Source organism: Diceros bicornis, chromosome 3 (genome assembly GCF_020826845.1).
Source record: "Diceros bicornis minor isolate mBicDic1 chromosome 3, mDicBic1.mat.cur, whole genome shotgun sequence".
In the NCBI taxonomy this organism is placed as follows: Eukaryota; Metazoa; Chordata; class Mammalia; order Perissodactyla; family Rhinocerotidae; genus Diceros; species Diceros bicornis.
The window spans coordinates 41,201,207-41,222,680 of record NC_080742.1 but is presented as its reverse complement, the minus strand read 5'-3'; the positions used below and the strand labels follow the sequence as shown (position 1 = coordinate 41,222,680).

The window sequence follows — 21,474 nt, the reverse complement described above, 5'->3', positions numbered from 1 at the left end:
CTTTTCCTTCTTTATTTTTTCTACAACACTTAATACCATCAGACATTGTACATTTAGCCTATTTATTTTGCTATTTTCTTATTGTCTTCATCAGAAGATAAACCCCTTGGTGGAAGGATTTTTGGATGTTCCAGTAACATCTTTACCCCAACACTTAGAACAGAGCCCAATAGAGAGTGGGTGTGCAATGAACATTTGCTGAATATGAGAAAATCTCCACCCTTAACAGCCAAAATAAATTAATGACAGAGTGATGACATTTATTTTCATTCACTTTGAATCTACTTGGATGAACGCTAGTGTTATTTCTTTAGTATTAGTAGGGATTTAAAACCAAAGGATCCAGATGGTCAGATATAAGAATGAAAGGCGTACAGAAATGTGATTTGAATTTGTGCCAATTTGGCAGCAACCTCTGAGCAGCTCCTTCAGTCTGTATTCTTTACAGATTCTCTATGTTATCTCCCTAAATAGTCTGCTGGCTGCTCCTTATGGAAAAAAGAAAATGATAAAGCAGTTTTCAAAATTTTAAGCATTCTTTGGTGTATGTCTCTGTTTGAGCTTACAACCAATTTGATTTTGGAACACTCACTCAATTAAGTCCTACCCAACTTTTTTCATTAGTGTTTCCATTGATATACATATAAATGATCCATTCTGTTTAAAGATCACAATCTTCAAAAACCAATTCTAATGCTGCTACGTGACAGCAGTAGAAAATAAGATACCTAAAATTTGGAAATGTTCTGCTAAATCATGAGATAAGGAAAATGTAAATATTGAGGGCACTATCCACTTATAGAAATGTTTGATATTTTGGACAACATAAGATTTTAGAAGAGATTTGAAAATATTTTAAAAAAGAAAAGAGGAGTTGGATTAACCAAGAAAGGTGTTGAAGAATAATTCCTCAATGAATTGGAAACACTGAAGCAGCTAATTTTTGGTGTTAAAGAAATTTGGATTTTGCAGCATTGTAAGCTGCATGTAATGACAGGAAATGTAAGAGAAAGGAAGTTTGCACCCACTAAAGAAGTTGGAGAAAGAAGTTTAGATCATCAGTAAAATTTCAGTAATAAATAGGATGACATCATCTTGTAAAAATCATTTGAGAACTGAGGAAATTTTTATTTCATTTTTATGTCTGTAACAGGCTTTTATTTTTTAAAGTAAGATAATTTGTTTTTAAATGTTTGCTTTCTGAAAGCAGTAATTTGCCAATGTTGCCTGAAACAGAACAATTATAGCAAAATATCTAAGACACAAAAAACTGCTGGTTTGATTTGCGAAGATGCAGTGAACTTTCCAATTTTCTGGACCAATTAGGAGAAGAGCAAATTAAGATAATAAAAAGTCCATCTAACCTCAAGCCAGTGCTTCTTTTTATTCTATGATTTTATTTATTTTACATACTGTGTGCCCAAGGATACGTTAAGTCCATTTCATCAATTTATTATTCCATTTAGGCCACAACTCTGAAAGGTTGATCTTATATGGATGAAGTTAAGGCTTGGAGCTGTCAGAGAATAAAACTAAGCTGTTTTTTGCTTGCTGAGCAAGGGAGAGCTGCAATACTCGAGAACATTCAGAAAGTTTTTCTGGAAACTCAAAAAAGAAGGACCAAGAGTAACGCATTCCTTATTAAAATGGATGCCATACATTACAGTTCATTTTTTCCTTTTGATTGGCTATTTTTCTGGTTTTCATCATTAAATCACAAGCGCCAATTTCAAGGAGGTTCTATGTGGGTTATGTAAGGCTCTATAAAGAGCACACGCTTGAGATGTGGCAGGTTGTTTCCTTAAAAGAGCAGAGAAATTCTTTGCCCCAAATCACTCAAATGGCAAGTTGCAGGTATTGGAATATGAAACAAAATTGTTTTATTCTGAAGTCCTTGTTTTTTGGTTGATTGTTGTTTTCCTGTGTTACCACGTTAAACTCTTGGCTTAAAATAATTTTGTTTGAAAATATAATCTTGGGGCCTGCCCAGTGGCGCAAGCCGTTAAGTGCGCGCGCTCCGCTGCGGCGGCCCGGGGTTCACCGTTTCGGATCCCGGGTGCACACCGTCGCACCGCTTGTTAAGCCATGCTGTGGCAGCGTCCCATATAAAGTAGAGGAAGATGGGCACGGATGTTAGCCCAGGGCCAGTCTTCCACAGCAAAAAAGAGGAGGATTGGCATCTGATGCCAATCAGATGACTTGAGATATTAGGTACAAAAGCATACACAGTACATATACTTCATTGGCACATGATCTAATCTACAGAAATATGCTTTCTCTCATGATATCCCTGTATATCATATTCCATTTTAAGTTTATTCAAAATAATGCAATAATAAAATTGGTCATTCTCTACCACCATACCCTAATGTTATTACATAGGAAAAATAGACTTTATCTATCCAAAGTAGCAGCTTAAGAAATTAACTTTATTCTCATTGGCCAGGAGTTTGAACGAAATAAAGAGCACCAGTCTGCCAAATTTTATTTTTGCCCTATTTTCAGTTTCATCTCAGTTATATTAAACTGGGTAAGAAAAAAAAATACCCTTCAAGGGCTTCCTATGAGGACATCATCCTTGTACTCTCTTGATCTGGAAAGATGTGGCTTTACTCCAGCTTTTTCTTGGTAGGTCTCCTAGTCTCTTCAAATGGCCTACTGGATAGGACCCGACACGACACTATTGGCCTTTTCTTTCATGTGGTCTACGTCTATTTCCCAGGAAACATTTACGCATTGTCATCCTTGCAGTTATAGGGAATATTGGCCAAGCCCAATACAATCCATTTTACTTGCCTTTACCCCAAAGCACCTGCACCCTTGTCCTCAATTTCCCAGGCAGGAGTCAGATCCTGACCTACTGTCCTCATCTCCTTGGAGAAAGCAAACTTTCGGGTGGCTCCTGTGACATCGCCTCATGAACTTGAGGCTAGAAAGTGGCTTCCATTGTCATTTTCCCAAGTGAACATCATGGAGACTCTCAATGCAACAATGGTATCTCCAAATAAATGTCTACTCTTTTATAATCATGCAGTGAGTAAGGGAGGACAAGGATCTTGAAATAGGTTTCTTTGAAAGTCTGAATAGGAAGTTTTAGATTTTCACTTCAGAATTTTTTATCAATTGATCTTGGTGTTAGAGTGAAACTTTAATGTTAACCGCTTTTTCCAATCCTTGAAAACAATATTCACTATTAAAGACAAGGGAAAGAGATGAGAGAAATTCCCTTCTTTCAGAGTGTCCATGACTCTGCATTGGCATGTTCATGTTAATTGCCTGATTTAATCATTGTAACGACTCTGTGGGATTGAGAATATTATTCCCAGTTTACAGAGGAGGAAACTAAATTTCAAAGAGTAAACTTTTAAAGTCATACAGATACAGTGGAAATGGAAATGTCTGACTGGAAAGCTCCTGCTTTTCCTGCTACAGTGCTGCAGGTAAGACGTAATGTATCTAATCACCGATGTTAGCCCACGACTGCCCGATCTATTTCTCAAATAGTTACCTTCCTTTTGTAGACTTGGATATAAAAATGTTTGAGGTCATTTCTACTACTAATGATTTTGAACACAGCACAAAATCTTAACATTGGCCAAGTCTTAAAATATATGTTTAAAATTTTTTTTTCAGACAATAGATTTTGAAGGTTTCAAGCTATTTATGAAGACATTCCTGGAAGCCGAGCTTCCCGATGATTTCACAGCACACCTTTTCATGTCATTTAGCAACAAGTTTCCTCATTCTAGTCCAATGGTAAAAAGTAAGCCTGCTCTCCTTTCTGGTGGTAAGTTTCATTATTTACTTTAAAAATTTATATATAGTAGAAACTTCAAAAGGAAAATCAGTATCAAATTCTCTACAAGAGAAGAGATGATTTGCTTAAAAATTCCTTTTGTTTATACTTTCATACTAAGATTGTGCAAAGTATTTAAAATGTCTCCAATGTAATAATAGCTAAACATTAAAGAAAATACACTGTGTCATTATCCATCACTTGTCACTCGTTGTCTTAGAATTCTATGTTTAAGTAATAATTTTAAGAGATACTTCCATCAAGTATGGAAAAGTGCTCTTTAAATGACTGGATAATGTATATACAAAAATGTAGTCACAAAGCATTTACATCTAGAAAACATAATGTTTAATATCAATTCTACAGATTACCAATATTCTTTCGTTTCACATTTTTAGATTTGTAAGCCTGGAACAGAGTTTTGATTTTTCTCTCAGCTATTTGATTAAATTTTTGTCACCATAGAGATGATTGGTTCTCTCATTAGTGTAGCTTTTTTAGAGATGTCTAATACATTATCTGTTGCTAATTGTTTTAGTCTCTATCCAGTCAGGAAAACAGAAATCTCACTATATTACTCTAGAGAATGTGAAATAGGAAATTGGTTAAACAGTGTATGAGAGTTGAAAAAGCAAAGGTGAACACTGAGATAACGCAGAGATAGAGCCACAGGAAGCATATGCCGCCTCTAAGCTGAAAGAATCAAAACCCAGAAGCTTGGAGGAAGGACCTCTTGGAGCTGAGATGCAGAGTTCTGAGGGGAGGGTGTTACCTGGCAGATCTCACCTTTGGACTTCTGTGGAGGGGATACTTACTGGCTGGCTGTGGTAGCGCAGGAGCTCAAGGGGGGCCTGCAGCCCTAGAAGTCAGAGCTCTTAGGAGCATCACCATGGTCTGTGCAGGATCATGGTCTGTGCCTTTCTTGGCGTAGAAATAAGCTGGAGACTAGAGCCTATTGCTACTGGAAACTTGTGCTGCAAGGGTGAAATGCTGAAAAGATCTAACAGGAGGTGGCGGTAGACTAGCAGGAACCAGCCCTCCTCTTTCCTTCTCATGTCTCTTTAGCGCCCCCTGTGAACCCGACAGGTTTCCAGCTGACAATGGAGAAAAATAGCCTACAGCAGCGTTTCTCGAACTCTTTGATCTCAGGACTCCTTTGGGCCCTTAAAAATTATTGAGGACCTCAAAGAGTTTTTGTTTTTGTGGGTGATAGGTATTGCTATTTACCATATTAAAGATGAGAGCTAAAAATAACGATGATCAGCTTATTACATGTTAACAAAAATAACAAACCTTTTTGAAAAATGACTATTTTCAAAAAAAAACTAGTGAGAAGAGTGTCATTGTTTTACGTTGTTGCAAACGTCTTTAACATCGGGCTTCATAGAAGACAGCTGAATAACCATATCTGCTTCCATGTTGCCTTATCATATGTCATGTAGCCTCTTGAAAACTCCACTGTATACTCATGAAAGAATGAGAGCAAAAAAAAGCTAATGATATCTCAGAATCATCAGTGAAATCATTTTGACCTTACAAATCCCCCGAATGGGGCCTACAGATCCCAGGGGAGCCACTGGTCTAGAGACTTCTAGCCCCAGCACCACAAAGTAAAATATCAAAGTGTGGGTAAAGAGATGAGAAGTTTAATAACCGTCACTCTAATAAATAAAAATTTTAATACATGTAGCTAAGAAATAGGTGGTTGAGCCATAAACAAAACTTGGGCAATCTGATGGAGAGACCACACTATTAATAAGCTTTATGTAGTGCTGCTCTCCCTTCTGTTAACGAAGTAACATATTTTTCCTAAAGCAATCATATGTTGGTCCAAGCTTTTTTAAAACAAGTGTATACCTTCCACATGATATATTTTGATCTCTTCAAAATATATAACTGCTAATATGTTTAACATAATCTTTACCCATAAAATATTTTTAGTTCCTTAAATAATTCCCCTTATGTCGTGAATTGAGAGGACCCGCCATACTTGCTGTTTTTCTCTGAAAGAGTTCCATTTGGTCTGTCCTTAAAGTGTCATATTAGAGTTTACGTGTGTTCTGGGCTGAATATTTTAAAATGAGACAATTCCTTATTTTTATCTAGAAATTAAAACTTCCCTGTTCACCATTTCATGCTATAAAATAACAAAGTGTCCCTTATTTAATTGTGCATGAAGCAGTACTGCCCTTGGGTTTTGAGGAAGAAGAAGGGACAACACTTTTTGATGTATTGTCTGTCTGAATAATTGTGTCAGACTTGGAGAAAAGAGAAGCATTCTAATTACTTAGGTAGTTTTGTGAGAAATTCAAATCTCAAACCCTCTTTTCTTCAAATAGCATATAGTAAGTACTACATAGAAGACGCCAAATTTACAAGAAGCAGAAATCAAATTAAGTTTCAAAATGGAAAAGAAATAAGGAATAACAGCTTGTACTTCATTTGGGACAATCACATATTCTGTACAAATCTACTTGAAAGGAATTATAAGATGGCTATGTAACAACCCTCATGCAGCAATAATAAGTTAAACTGTGATTCCTTTTCAAAGCTTGGCCTCCACCTTTTAAAACATGAGGGCATAGTGTCCTTTGTAGGACTGTTTCTAACCCTATATCCTTTTCAGACTTTCCTTTGATAGTTTTTTGCTTTTTTTTTTTTTTTTTCTGGAGAATAAGGAACCCTAGACAACAAGAAAATTTTTAAAGACTTGGAGTAGCCTTGACTCAGAAACTGAAAAATAAATGTATTTTATTCCCGGAAAGTTGCTTTGCAATAATCTAAGTTATCTACACAAGATGTATTTGTGGTTGAAAAATCACATTTTGAAAAAATGTGAAAATTGAAAAAAGAGAAAAAGCTATTTGAATAGAGAGGTGCTATAATCTGCTTTGCTTATCTCCTCTTAGAGTTCACCAAATTTCATTACCACAATACCATTAGGAATATGATAGCTATTCTTGACTCTGTGTATCAGCTGAACAATGAGGGCTTCTCAGTAAAAACCAAAATTAAAATGAAAAAACTCTTATTCTTTTTAATGAACGATAATCAAGTATAGAAGATATGGTAAAAGTAAAAATTTAGTTTTTATATAATAAAAATTTTTAAAATAGTTATAAATAGGTATAAAGGGTGTATATGTGTGTGTTGTGTAGTTATGTTTTGTTGAACCTGTAATACCTAATGATCCATCTGGCATTTCATGTAGTGGATGATTTATTGTTTGGAACATTTCGTTGCAATATAAGTGACTCTTACTACCTATTTAAATATAAGATGATTATTTCTACTGTTCTCAACTGGACTTTTGATTTTTGAAGATATCCCTAATGCACTATCTCTCATAACCTCTTCTGCTTCACTGTAAATGCCAGGTACCTAATCCCTCATCTCTTTGCCAATCCAATGACCAACTTCTGATTTTACCTTCATCACTAGAATCCATCACTTGAACTACTCTCTTTACAGATTTGTTCAATCATTTGGAACCTTTCTTTTTTGCAAGTGGCTCACAAACTTTCAACCATGAATCAATATTATGATCTCATATTTCAGTCCCTACAACTTGAACCCTTAGCATAACCAAAGAGAAATTTCGTAAATACACAGATTGCTGCCACTACAAATTCCTAACACTCAGTATTAGTTTGGTCTTAACACCTCTTCAGCTTTTTAAAAAATCTATCATAAAAAAGTGTTTATTCTTCCTGCTGTCTCCTAGATTAGTTAGGTTAAACTTTCCAAACCTCTTTAGTTTACTCAAATCTTTCCCCTCTTTCTCAACAGACGACGTTTTTTCATACCATGCAAAAAAATAGACACTGTCTAATATAAAATGTCTCAATTATCCCACACATAATCCAGAACTGTTTATTCAGCTCACAGAGAATGTATATTAACTATACTCCAGATGGAGCTCTTCATCTGGGTGTCCCATAAGGAATCAAACTAAATGTGTCTAAAAGTCAAATAATTATATTCTACCCAAACCTGTTTCTATTGCTATCTACTCTCTGGGTGAATGGAACCTATGTATCTATCAATTTCCCAACCCTAAAATCTTGGACTCTTTCTACCCTCTACTGCCTCACCCGCCATGTTTGGTTAATCACAAAATGCTCTCTATTACTCATTATAACTTCTTCTCAAACGTTCTGCCAGTGTCCATTTGATTCAGCGTTGTTTGTGCCATAGACTATCAGTTAGCATGGCTGACTTCCCATCTCCAAAATGTTCTTTTTAACACAGAACCCTGATTGTATTACTCCTGAGTTTCCAAGTTTCAGGTCTTCACTATCACCTTGTAGAATGTTTTTTAAACTTTTGTTTTCCAAGTAAACTGAAATCCCTGATATTTAAAGCTGATTAAAGCAGAGTTGCTTTGGTGGAGGGAGGAGATGTGGAGAGAGATGAGTACAGGGAGTCCTAATCACTCTGCCTTCTCCCCACCTTTTGAGAGACTCCCTCCTGAAGTGCCCTTAATGAGACTCCAGGGCCTGGGCAATGCAGTTAAGAAGACGATAAAATCTGAGTTCCATAGCATTAAGCACAACACTATGCAGCCTATAGAGTCTGCCCACAGTCTTAATTCTCTCTGTCTTCTTGCTTCATGCACCCCAGACCCTTTTTATATCCAACTGTTTGCTGTGACCTAAACCTGCTCTGCTTACTCAGGACTCTGTGCTGTCCTACATGATATTTCCGCTGCCCTTATCTCACAGCAAAACTCAACTCCTTCAAGCCTCAGCTAACGCTTCACTCTAATTCAATAGCACGTGCTGTGTTTCATGCTAGGAATGCAATGATCAATAAGATGGGATACTTGCAACTGGGAAGCAACCCTGGCACCCTTGTAAAAGCCACACCATCATCAGCTTCTTGTAGAATGGCTCGTGAATCCTGCTTTTCCCAACTCCCATCTATGCCAACTTTGCACAGAAACTCCAGGAATTAACTACCTTCAGCTAACTTATCTTTATTTTTGTACAAGATAACAATTAACAGCAATTATTAGTAAACTGTTACTCTAAAAATATAGTAATTGAAAGAGAATGTAATATGATCTATTAACTGGTTTAGACACTCATAATATATATTTCTGTTGGCTCCACAATGTCCAAAACATTGACTCTATAGTAGTAAATGTCTGTTATTAGCCATAGGTCAGTGTAAGAGCTTTTGCTATTTCTTATTAATTGTTTTATAGGGCAAGAAAGGAAGATTTTCCTAGCGCCCTTAAATTAGATTATATAGTAAATTGACCAGTTTTGCCATTTAATTATTCATTTTATTAATTCGTTAATTCATGCATCCAACCATCTGTTTATTTAAACACATTATGTGCCATGAATTCCACAGGAAAGCTGAGGGTCCTTTAGAGCCAAGCAGAAAGAAAGACAATTAGGTGATCAATTATATTCCAATAAAATAAATGCTGTGATCTATTTATCAGGATCATCTGACTGAGATTTTAACCGTAAATTGAAATTATCCAGGTTAAGTAGCGGGTGGGAGTGGGCAGGTACGGGTGGAAGAGAATGGGAAGGGAGTTCCAAGAAGAGAAAGCAACATGTACATTTCTATTCAGATATAAAAAACATGTCCTATCAAAGGACAGTACACAAACTGTAAGACATACGATATTTATTCATTTAAAAATATTTATTGGTCATTTACAGTGTGCCACATTCTATTCAAATTGCTGGGGTTACATTAGTGACCAAAATAGAGCTACGCCCCCCATAGCCTGCCGAAAAAAGTACTTGTGGTATAACTCTGTAGTGGGGAAAGACTAATAAATAAGTAAAAATGTACATAGCATGTCAGATGGTAATGAGTGTTATTGGCAAAAATGAACCAGACAGAAAGTGCAGGTCAAGGCTGAGGATGACTGGGAGTCCTGGGCTTCTCATGACTGACTGAAACTGGGATAAGGGTCATAAGGAGATCATTTTTGATGGTCCCAGAGCAGATCGTAGTCATGACCTTGGAAGGACAGGGCACAGCCTCGAGGTGGGGTTGGGGGAGGAGTCTTGGTAGGATCAGAGTCATGATGGCCTGAGGAGGTTGGAGGAAGGTAGACTTATTTGCAGCACTGAGAGATCTGGGTCTATGCCTTGACTCATTTGGGCTGGGCCGGGTGAACTGACTGGAGGAGAACGGCTGGAGCCAAGAGGCGGGAGAGGTAGCCAAGGCCACATGGTGAAGAGTTTTGTCTGTCATGCTAAGTTTTAGATTTTATCCAGAAGAAATTGGAGAGCCATTATAAGATTTAAGCCAGAAAATACTCATACTGACAGTGATGTGGAAGCTATCATGAAGGGGAATGAGGCTGACGGTATAAAAGGGTCCAGAAGATATTTAAGATGGAGAATAATAACAACTATCTCTGACAAAGTTAAGATATTTTATCTTTGGTCCCCTCTCACTGCCCATCTGATGTGGCAATGGTTAACTGATTTGTGCTGTTGAGTTACAATATCAGTAGTAGTATTTAGCTCTTTTCATGTTTTCTATACAACTGGAGAGTTATACCCCAAGCACTTTTTTTAGGCAGAAAAAGGAGAAACAGTTCCTTTTTGTCCATGAGGAAGTTAATCAATTAAGAACAGAAAATTGTACAATGAAAATGAAGTATTTGAACCTTTGGGAAAACTTGTTTTTTTGCCAAATGACCTTACTGAATGTTCTTGCCAGAAGACACACTTCATTAATTGTGCTGAGAAGAAACTATTACTCTTATCAGGACTGTCTTGAGGATATTAAAAATATGCATGTGTGTGTATATGTGTATTTTTTTTTACTGTAGGCAGCTTTATAGGTCTTTTGTGTCTAATAAGCTATTTCAGTTTCCCCCATGCAAGAAAGGGCACACAAGTTCCTGAAAAACACAAACTAAACAGAGTACAAGGCTTATGTGACTATGAGATAGGGATAATCTTGGCATATAGTAAGCATTTAAAATATATTTGTACATTTATTAATCTTGATATACTTTTACTATTGATAATAATGATTATAGTCTGTACAGCTTATATACCTAAATACAAATGCTCTAGAACTGAAGATAGAAGAATTTCTATCCATTGGCCAATTAGCATTTATTTATATCAACCATTACATTTCTTATGCCACTATGTTACCAAATTCACACTTCCAATTATTATTATTAGTAGTAGTAATCCACAAATTATTTTACTCCAATAAATCTTTTATCCTGAAAATGCTTCAGGGAAACTGGAGAAAAACCCACAACTTCAAGGTTTCATTTATGATAATTACTGTCAGTAAAGGAAAAATTTCCTCTAAATCTCCCCTTTAATTATTAAATGGTTTTGAATATATTGGACTTGATTATTCAGATTTGTTTATTCTTCTATCTGAATATTCTAAGTAAAATTTTGGTCTTCAAAGATTCCATTTTTACTATTAAATTTATTCACTCAGGATAAAGGGGTTTTTGTATTTTCAGTTACATCTTATTAACTGCATATTAAATGATAGTGTTATCTTAAGATTATTGCACTGTCATGTTCACAAATATTTATTGACAACTTTTGGGATTCTAATAAAGGCAAATGTGATGTTTAGTACTTTGCAGAGTTCCCAATCAACCGTAACATTATATAATTTGTGATATGCCCTCAAAATACCTAGTAATAGCTAGAACATATTCAATGGTATTGAGCGTTTTGTTTTGATCCACTAGAATGAAAGCCCTATGAAAATGGGATTTTTCATCTGCTTTGTTCATTGCTTTATCCCCAATGCCTAGAACGTAGTTTTACATGAATCATTAAAGGTCCTTAAAATTTATTTGGATTTATGTTTATAAAGGGCAGGCTAATTGTATATCTACTGGAGAACACAGATAAGCGAAAAGAAAAATCAATCGTAATCTATTTCCCTATAAGAAAATGTGTTGATACGTGCAAAAGCACATGTACACACGCTTCTCACAAACACGTATTATAATGGATGGCTCAAGGAATGGTCTGAGTGGAAGAGGAAAATTTAGAGTTCTCCACCATGGCTAAGATTTCTAATTTTCTTCCAAAGCCTTATGAAATAATCAATGTATGCACTCTTAAGAGTCTTGAAAACCAGACTCTTAAAACAAAAGGTCATTTATTGAGAGGCAGGAGACAGATTCCTCTGATTTATTTTTCTCTCTCTAGCCCCACAGAATTACACTTAAAGCATAAAATCCCAATTCAGGCTGCTTTTTGAATTGTGGCTACACTACTTGTCTTTGCCTCTGTTTTCTCGAATGTAAAATGGAGATAATAAGTGCATCTATCTTACCGGGCATTGTGGGACTCAAAACATAATGTATGAGGTACATTATAAGTGTTCAGTGAATGCCAGCTATTACAATTATTCCTTAAACAGATTATTTTCCAGCATTTTAGTTTGCAGATACAGGATAAAGGTCAAATTCAATGTGTTTTTTTTTTTTATTTCCTAAGATGTCATGCATTCTGAAAGAATACAGCAAAATTTAAGGAGTGTTATTGAGATTTCTTTTTAATGTGAAAAATATAGAAATTTTGGTATCATGACCTCTTTTAATGTGTGGTGGTTTTATTCCCATACTTAGATATATTCAGGGAACTGAGAGTAATTCAACCAACTTTCAGTCTCTTCCTGCAGACAGTATGTCACTTGCACCATTGAGTATGGTAGCCACTAGCCCAATGTAGCTATTTAAATTTGTTAACAATTAAATAAAACAAAAATTCAATTCCTCAGTCACACCAGCCACATTTCATGAGCTCAACAGCCATATATGGTTAATACTAATATATCGAACAGTGTATATATAAAACATTTCTATCACTGCAGAATATTCTATTAGACAGGATTGATGTAGACAGATCTTGTTTTTACTGCTTTTGAAAAGAGCCTGAAGTTTGGAACTAGATGACCTGTCTTCAACTCTTGACTCGCCAGATTGCTATGTAACCATCCGTGGTTTACTTTACTCTCGGACTTTCCACGCTCTCGTCTCTAAAGTGGAATTATAGGGTCAAATAAGACCACTGTGTGAAAGTATTGTCGGCACACAGCCAGGAGTGTTATTATCATTGCTCCCTCACAGAGCTTGCTCTGCTCCTAGAACATCACCCCCAAAGACATGCACTTCAAGCCCTGTCCCCTGTAATTGCTTGTTTGGGGTTTTTGCCAATGCCTAAACAGATGAAACCCAGAATATGTTCTTAGAGGAATTTTGCTGACCCCAGTCTCTTGTCAGAGACTGTATCCCACTGCCTGTCCTCACTTTATGGAGAATCATAATAATCTAATTTACATTCCTTGTTGATTTGTAACCCAGCCTATCTCATTTTGCTGCCAGTTTGTGAAGCATAAAATATAAAAAATAATTATAATACTATCGTAGGACAAGCATAGTTGGAAGGTTAAGTCTAAAAATCATGAAATGTATGATCATACAAAATAAGTGTTTTTACTCTCAATTATGTATGCTACTCATCATGACTATTAATGTGGATACTGAAAGTATAATCACACCATGTGACAAATTGCTTCATAAGCCTGGTAAATTTCTGCAAATTGAACCGGTACAAAAAAAATGGAAAAGTCAAATTGCCAGAGTGTTTTATTGCCTTATAAGTTTAGAAATGTAATTCATGTCATTAATTTTGAAATTTCACTTTAATAGGTAAAGGGAAACAGTGGAGATAACGCTACCATTTTCGTTATCTGAAATGCAAGTGTTTGAAAATAAAATGAACTGGAGCTGAGGCAATAATTGAACATGTAGCCCAAACTTATTTGCTAGTAATCGAACCTTGAGACTGGAATTAAAAGTACCTATTCGAACAAAACTTTTTAGGTTATTGTTTCAATAAATGGAGTATCTAGATTAGAGTACAATGAAAATCATGAGCTTGGAGAATTTGATAATAGTAAGCAATGTTCAACTTGATTAATACTAACTATTTTTTAGGTTAAAACTTTGAAGAGAAGAGAATATACATATTTCAGTGTATATAGATATATATATACTAAAATCATCATAAAACAGAAAAATGCTCTTAAAGTACAAAATAATTCTTCTCAATAAAACTAAAACACTCCAATTACAATGCTTATTTTTTGCTTTATTTTGTGCTGTGTTGTACATTGTAATATATTACGTATACATGTATAGATAGATATAGGTGTGTGGACATAAATGGTGTGGGTGCGTGTGTATATACACTTGCTTCACTTTTGTGAAGAAATATTTAAAGAAGCATAATCTTGGGCAAGTGAGAGAACCTGCGGATTGAGTGTCAATCAACTGCATGATATTCAGAGCTAAATATTGACCACTTGAGGCCAAAGGAGCACCTTTTGTTTTGCCTAGCTTCGCGTTCAGTTCCAGTTGTAAAGGGAGAGTTTCACCGATAATTGGATGGGTTAAAATGGCCCTTGTAGTGGGAAGTAGAATTTTGAGCCTCTTTTTCAGAGCCTGTTGCTGCTAAAGAGGAATGTAGGATTCCATTTACCATCTCATTGAGGAGCTACAGTCAAGAAATCGGGCTTGTGACTTCTTGTTTGCCGTTTGCGTTGTTTCCTGTGTGTCCTGTGTAACCATTAGCACAAACGGCTTAAAAGGGAAAGGACTTTTCTTCAGGGCAATGAACTGTCATAGAGGGAGATAAGTAGAAGGAAAGAACTCCAGCCACATTTAGGGAAAGGAAAAAAAATTATAAATGGTAGAATAGGGTGTAAAAACAATCTGTATGAAGACAGATTGAGGCCCCAGGGCCTGCTTTCAGAAAATGAAATGAAAATATGAAGAAACATTTCACCACAAAAGAGAAAGTGGGCTGATCTTGGGGAAGGGGGTGGGAGCAGGAACAAACTCATGAGCTTTTCATCAATTCAGCCCCTCCAGATTTAGTAAAGTCCAGCTCTATGAATTTTTTTGTTATGAAGGAATCGTGAAAATGGTCTTTGACATTTTATCTTTTTCTTTGATGCACCTGATAAATCATTGCAAAAATGTATATTTTACCTCTCAAATTTGGCTATAATTGGACTTAAGGAAGAGTGGATTAGTTCTTCAACGTGTGTTGTCTACATGCCCATAATTTCTTTTTTTTTATAAACTTTAAATTCTTTTAAATGTAAAACTATGACACAATTAAATACATGGTACATCTTTTAGTTTACAACGTGTCATGAACAGAATATGGGAAATATTTACTCATCTTGTCAAACAAAAACAATTTTAGTATAGTAAAATGTTTTTTCAAAAAGGTAGGGCGAAGTATAAATTATATGTATGCTCATGTTCAATATATACATTACATACAGGAAAGGAAAACAGAAGATTTATGTTCCTCACATTCTCTAAGAGTTTATATTCAGTATTATGAAAGCTGATAATGAAATACCATGCACCTTAGTTTTATAAGTACAAAGAAATGATCATAAAGTGTTCTAAATAAGTGAAAATGTGTAATACATTTAGCATTCTTTCAAATGAATGTCACAACATGTTCTTTTCATTCCATTTTGTTTTGTTCTGAGTTTTTGTGTAAGAGGTAAATCAAGCTGATTAGATCATTTCAGTACCATAAGGAGGAAGCAGAGAAGGGAGAATTAGCTCATCAGGCAGGAGGAGTTAGGTCATAGTTTATCCGACCATAATTCAAGTGCTGTGTTCTCCAAGTCTGGAAGTTATGGTCACGTCAAGGGTCGGTGCCAAAATGTCTTTTATCATAAGTTGGAACTGTTTATTCCTGCAGCTGGCTAAGCTGTAGCTGGTTAGTTAGAATTAGTCAGAATTTTTTTTTTTTTAAAGCTCAGTATTATCTTCAATTCTCTGCCTTCTTGGTTTATAAAAATAAGTGTATTAGTTTATATTAGACATAGTGACACTTCTGTTAAGAAGGAAAATCAATTTATCTATCTCTTTTTTCAATAACTGTAAACAAGTAGAATTAATGTGAAGCATAGAGATGTATTTGAAATAAGTACGACTTTGGTAAAGAAAATGAAGGAAGGGTATAAAGCAGTGTTTTTCAAACTGTGGGTTGTGACCCATTAGTAGGTAGTGAATTCAATTTAGAGGGTCTTTGACAGATTTTTAAGAATGAAATAGAAGAGAAGAGAATAGGTTAATGTAGAAAAGAAAATACTGGGGCAGTTATGAAACCTACTAATGATGTGTGTGCGTGTGTGTGTGTGTGTGTGTGTGTGTGTGTGGATTGTGCTGGATTAAGATGTAAATTGTTTTTCTTACTTTTTCTTACTATTGATCTTGAACAAAAATAGTCTGTAAGCCATTAGTGTAGAATAAAGGAGATGGATTTGCTAGCTATGAAACTCTGGGAAATTAATCTCTATAAGCTTGTTTCTCATCTGTAAAATGGGAATAATAATACAATCTACCGTACAGAATTAATGTGAGAATTAAATGAGATGATACATGTTAAAGCCCTCAGCATGGTTCCTGCCACATATTAGACACTCAATAAATGGTACCTTTTATTAGTAGTAACATTGTGAATGATAAAACTAATATGTGACTTTTCATAATGCATTAAATTACACACTGGCTATCTTGAGATGGTTGGAGGAGATAGACATTCAATCGAAGTTATGCATTGAGGGATATAGAATAGAGCAAGTGATGTGGTCAGGTAGAGGTGTGCTAAGGAATGACAGGCTTGTAGAAGTGTGTTTGGTTAGGATTACTCCCTCCATTCCAATAACTCCTGGTTGATTAGGAATCTAGTAGCCATTCAGCCCATTAGCCATCTCACTCAAACATTGTTGCCCAGTGTACCTCAAAGGGTAATTGGATTTTACCCTCAGGTCTTATCAGGCACATATGATCTGGTTTCAGAGGCTTCCCTGTAAGATGGAACTAACCATTTATTGTGAATGAGTTTCAGTTTAATTATCATTGGCCAGACAATCTGCAATCATCAGGTGTTGTGAACAGGCCTTTTTGGAATAGGCACAGTGAATGGGTTTCATAAATAAAATATGGGCCATATTAAAACCATACTACAGTCATATGTTCTTACTTCTCTAATTAAATGTCATGTTTATCCAGATATTTGTTTATGTTTCCTCTCTTACTCATGTGCAAATTCCTTGATGGCAAAAACAATGTCTTGTTCACGGTGCTGGCAAATATTTGGCATAAATACATGTTTTTATGAATGAATGATTCCTGATTATCAACATATAATCATATTGTGACAGACTCATGTTTCTTCTTCAGTTTTTCTGTGAAAGGTCGATTTTTAGTATCTTCCCAGCTGATTTATTGCTGTCACTGCCTAAAGCAGAGAAAGGTGGAATAGGAAAGTGGTTCCTTGTGCATTCAAATCTGTCTGCCAATTTACCCTGGGCAGTAGGACCCTGACCCAACACCCTTCAGTAGTCAGGCAGAGCCGTCCCTGTGTCCCCAAATCCCAAAAACTCTCCATTATTTACAGCACTCATAGAGTATGTCTGACTCTGCTTTACTAGAGTTCCAGAGAATTTTAGGTTTTTAGACATAGGTTATCCTATGCCTAAGAAATATATAGCTCTCTACACGGTCTATGCATTCTCTATTTTCTTTGTTGGTTTTTTGTTTGAGAACACTGTGAATATTTTTAAGAATATAAAGACATATATTGTTTTCCAGGTCTGAGAATGAGTAAAGGTGCCATCACACCTCCCCGTACTTCTCCTGCAAATACGTGTTCCCCAGAAGTAATCCATCTGAAGGACATTGTCTGTTACCTGTCTCTCCTTGAAAGAGGAAGACCCGAGGATAAACTCGAGTGTATGTGTTTCTTCATTTAGTTTACTTATCAACGTTGTGGGTAGGGGAAGGGAATGGATATTGATGACCTTAAAATTGTATCTACTATGGTTGTCTAAATTTTTGTTAAATCAGGTGACCTTGGTTAATAATTAAAAATTTCCCCAATTGTGAATCAGACAATTAAATAATACTAAGAATCTATCAATTTCAGGTTATTATTTATCAAATTCCATTTACTACTGAGTATTTCTTGAGCATGTTTGTCTGTCAAATGACTTTTTTTTTAATGTTGTCCAGCTTAGTAAAAAGATGATATTGGAAAGTATCCTTTGAGTCATTTTGGAAAAAACATTTATTTCTAGTATATGAGGAGGTCTTCTCATTAGTCAGCAAGAGAGTTGACTGTCCATATGCAGCCTGAACCTTTCACCCTTGGAAATCTTCCTTGAAACCTTCAACACTAACACTTTCTTTGCAAGGGACAAATGATGTCTCAAATGCCAAATATGAAAGTGTCATTTATAGAGATTGACTCTTGATATTATTAATTAAACAATAGCTCTGTTTGTTTCTTCTACAACATAGCAGGTATTTCAGACAGAGCATTTCCATCTAGTTGAAAGGAAATATTTGGTCTCTTTAATAAAATATAGTGACTGAGCTCTCTCTGGTGGCAAACTGTACTCACTGCAATGCAAGAAAATATTTTTCCAATATTTGCTCTAAGCCTGATCATTTAATAATCTATTCTGTCTCCAAAGCCCTGGCTAAATATAGAGCTGCTGGTGTGTTCAGTAATCTGATTAACTTGATTATGTTGGATATCATTAAAACAAATTAAAAATTCTTGCTACTGAAATGATAGTGAAGATAATGATTCCTAAATTTGATATTTCTAAAACAAATATAGAATGTTGTGACATCTCAGAATTATGATTAGGAAGCGTGTTTAGTTAAATTTAATAGTAACTTGATAATATTTCTCTTACTAATAAAGAATTTACTATGATTATTTAAGAGTCACACCTGCTTAAGTTATGAATAAACCATATTAACATCATTCTTTAAATACATATTTATTATTGCAAAATGTTGAATATTTGCATTTCAAGATTTATTTGTATTCCTAAGAACCTACAGAAATCTCTCTCATTCCAAAATAAATATTAACATTCAGTGAATTTCTATTGAAGTGACAGCCAGAGAGAAAGTTTGCTCAGGTGCTGTCAGGACTGTGTTTGGGATGATTTTAAAAATACAAAGGCAAATATTTTTTCCAGGTCTGAGACTGAATAAAGGCACCCTTCCCCAACATGTTCTTTGTGTCACAGTTTAATTATTTTTAGTCAACTGGAAGTATTTTGCTTTTAAGTTAGAATTCCTAAGAGGCATGTTTTTAAGTTCTCAGTTTGAGTCTACGAATCAACAAGTCTTTGTCCACAATTGCAGGCAGAATGCTAACCCACAAATCATTCAAAACACTTGATGAATCAAGTCAAACCTGACCTGCCTCTTACCTTTCTTCAATGTTATCAATCCCTTCCTTCTGTTCTTCCTTTTAATTTTCTAGCTCTATTTCAAGCTTACGTCAGATTCAGTTGCATTTTCCTTTTGACGTCACCACTTCTTCAGACTCTTCTCACAGGCAGACTTGTAATGGTCTGGCATTATTACTGTCATTTTCACCAGACTCTTCAAAGTGAAGGAATTTCAGTTTCAGAAGCACATTATGGTGTAACTATGGTCCAGCTGCGTTCTGGTTCTCTTCTCTACTATCCTCTACTTCGGAGGACCTTAATCTGCTCCTTAATCATCGGGAGCTTGTTTTTGTTTGGTTTTTAAATGCCAGTGCCCAGCTCTTTCCTACATCAATTAAATCAGAATCCATTCTTCTCCCCCACTTTCTTAGCACTCTCTTCTACAAATGCTCCTTTACAAATTCCTAACATTCATGCATTCTTTTACAGTTACAGATTTTTTAAAATGTTTCAGTGCGACTTTAAAGAAATTTAATGGTCATTAATTAAATATATACTTATTTCCAGAATGGTTATGACTTATTAAACACAATATAAACTAGAGGAAAGAGAAGAAGAAAAAGTAATTAAAACAAATAGATATGATCAAGCACCGAATGTAATTAACTCTTGCAGGTGACTGCTGAATTTAGATCTTAATTTCCAAGTAGCAAGCAGAAAAGAATACATACACATTGACTTAGGCTAGAGGTTTGCAGCTTTAGCACACTAATAATCACCCTCAGGGCCTGGGAGCTCAGAGCTTCCTGGGCCCCAACTCCTGTATATGCAATTCAGGAGGCGGGGGGTGGTACCTTAGAATTTGCATTTCTAGTGTTTCCAGGTGATGCTAATGCTGTTGCTCCAGGAACCACACTTTGAGAAGCACTGGTTTATGCAATTTTTTCTGTCCAATGAAAACAAACATGCACACACACACACAATTCATCTGAAACGATGATTGTTTCTTGGAATTGAATGGTGGTAGTATTTAGTAGTACTTTTACCTGGATTATTAAATAAAATAATGACATTGTTGTAAACGTTTATAAAAGAAATATTTTTCCCCCCAAATAATGTTTTTTTTGAGTGCTCTATTGAGTGCTCACCGTCACTTCCCAGCTTCTGCCAGGCATTTACACGATGTTTAGGATAAAGCTATTTTGTTGTTGTTGTTGTTGAAAGGAAATTAACAAACAAAATCTCCTAAACTTTCTATTGATTATAAGCCATTTGTTCAACTCGCTTTCCTTAACTCTATTCTAATTCCTCACCGAGGACTTTGTACTGAGGCCCCATCAGGTAGAATGTGTTTATTCACCTACTCCCATGGACCCTTGGAAAGTATGTGTGTGTGTGCACGTGCATGCATGCCTGTGTATGTGTGTTGAGGTTGTAGGGGATTCTATTTTTATCTCTCCTTGTTGGGGTCAGTTACCAATCATCCCTGTACATGGATGAGGACATCGTACCAGGGCTGATTTGCCCTCTTCATCTTAAGCCCACTACAATGCTTCATGGAAAGCCATTCAGTACATCCCTCTTTTAGTCCCTTTGCATTCCTTAAGTTCTGTGACCTCATCTCCAATTTATTTCAGCTACCCAGTTCTGTTGCGAAACTACAAGCCTTGTAATTTCCAAAGACCACTTTTATTCTAAAATTTTAAACTCTAGTTTAGTTGTCCCTGGTATCCACAGGGGATTAGTTCCAGGACCCCAATGGATACCAAAATCCGAGAATGCTCAAGTCCCTTACAGAAAATGGCATAGTATTTGCATATAATGTGCACAACCTACACTTTATATAGTTTATATACTTTAAATCATCTCTAAATTACTTATAATACCTAATACAATGTAAACACTATGTAAGTAGTTGTTATACTGTATTGTTTAGGGAATAATGACAAGAAAAAATGGTCTGTATGTGTTCAGTACAGACGCAACCACCGGAGGCCTTTTTATCCGAGGTTGGTTGAATCCGTGAATGTGAGAACCCGAAGATACAGAGAGCTGACTGTATTTTACCTTAACAACAGCCTGTGTTCACTTAACTTCTCACTCTCCTACTTTTAATTTATATATAGCATAGCATAGTACATAAGAGCCTGGACTCTTGATTTCACTAACTGAATACATCCTAGCTTTGACACTAATTATCTGACTGACCTGGGCACATTTTATAATTTTATTTATTTATTTATTTATTTCCCCAAAGCCCCAGTAGATAGTTGTATGTCACAGCTGCACATCCTTCTAGTTGCTGTATGTGGGACGCGGCCTCAGCATGGCCGGAGAAGCAGTGCGTCGATGTGCACCCGGGAGCCGAACCAGAGCCGCTAGCAGCGGAGCGTGTGTACTCAACCACTAAGCCA

At 35.8% G+C, this 21,474-nt stretch overlaps 1 protein-coding gene across 10 annotated transcripts in view; it reads left to right on the top strand.

Moving 5' to 3' along the window:
• The window catches only part of DGKB (diacylglycerol kinase beta), a 697,510-nt gene that overhangs the window by 154,677 nt on the left and 521,359 nt on the right, over positions 1-21,474 (top strand). For all 10 annotated transcript variants that reach the window (XM_058526516.1, XM_058526562.1, XM_058526536.1 and 7 more), the window contains 2 exons: positions 3,634-3,787; positions 17,460-17,600. In XM_058526516.1, the coding sequence (XP_058382499.1) occupies positions 3,634-3,787; positions 17,460-17,600 (295 nt within the window). The remainder of the gene's footprint in view (positions 1-3,633; positions 3,788-17,459; positions 17,601-21,474) is intronic.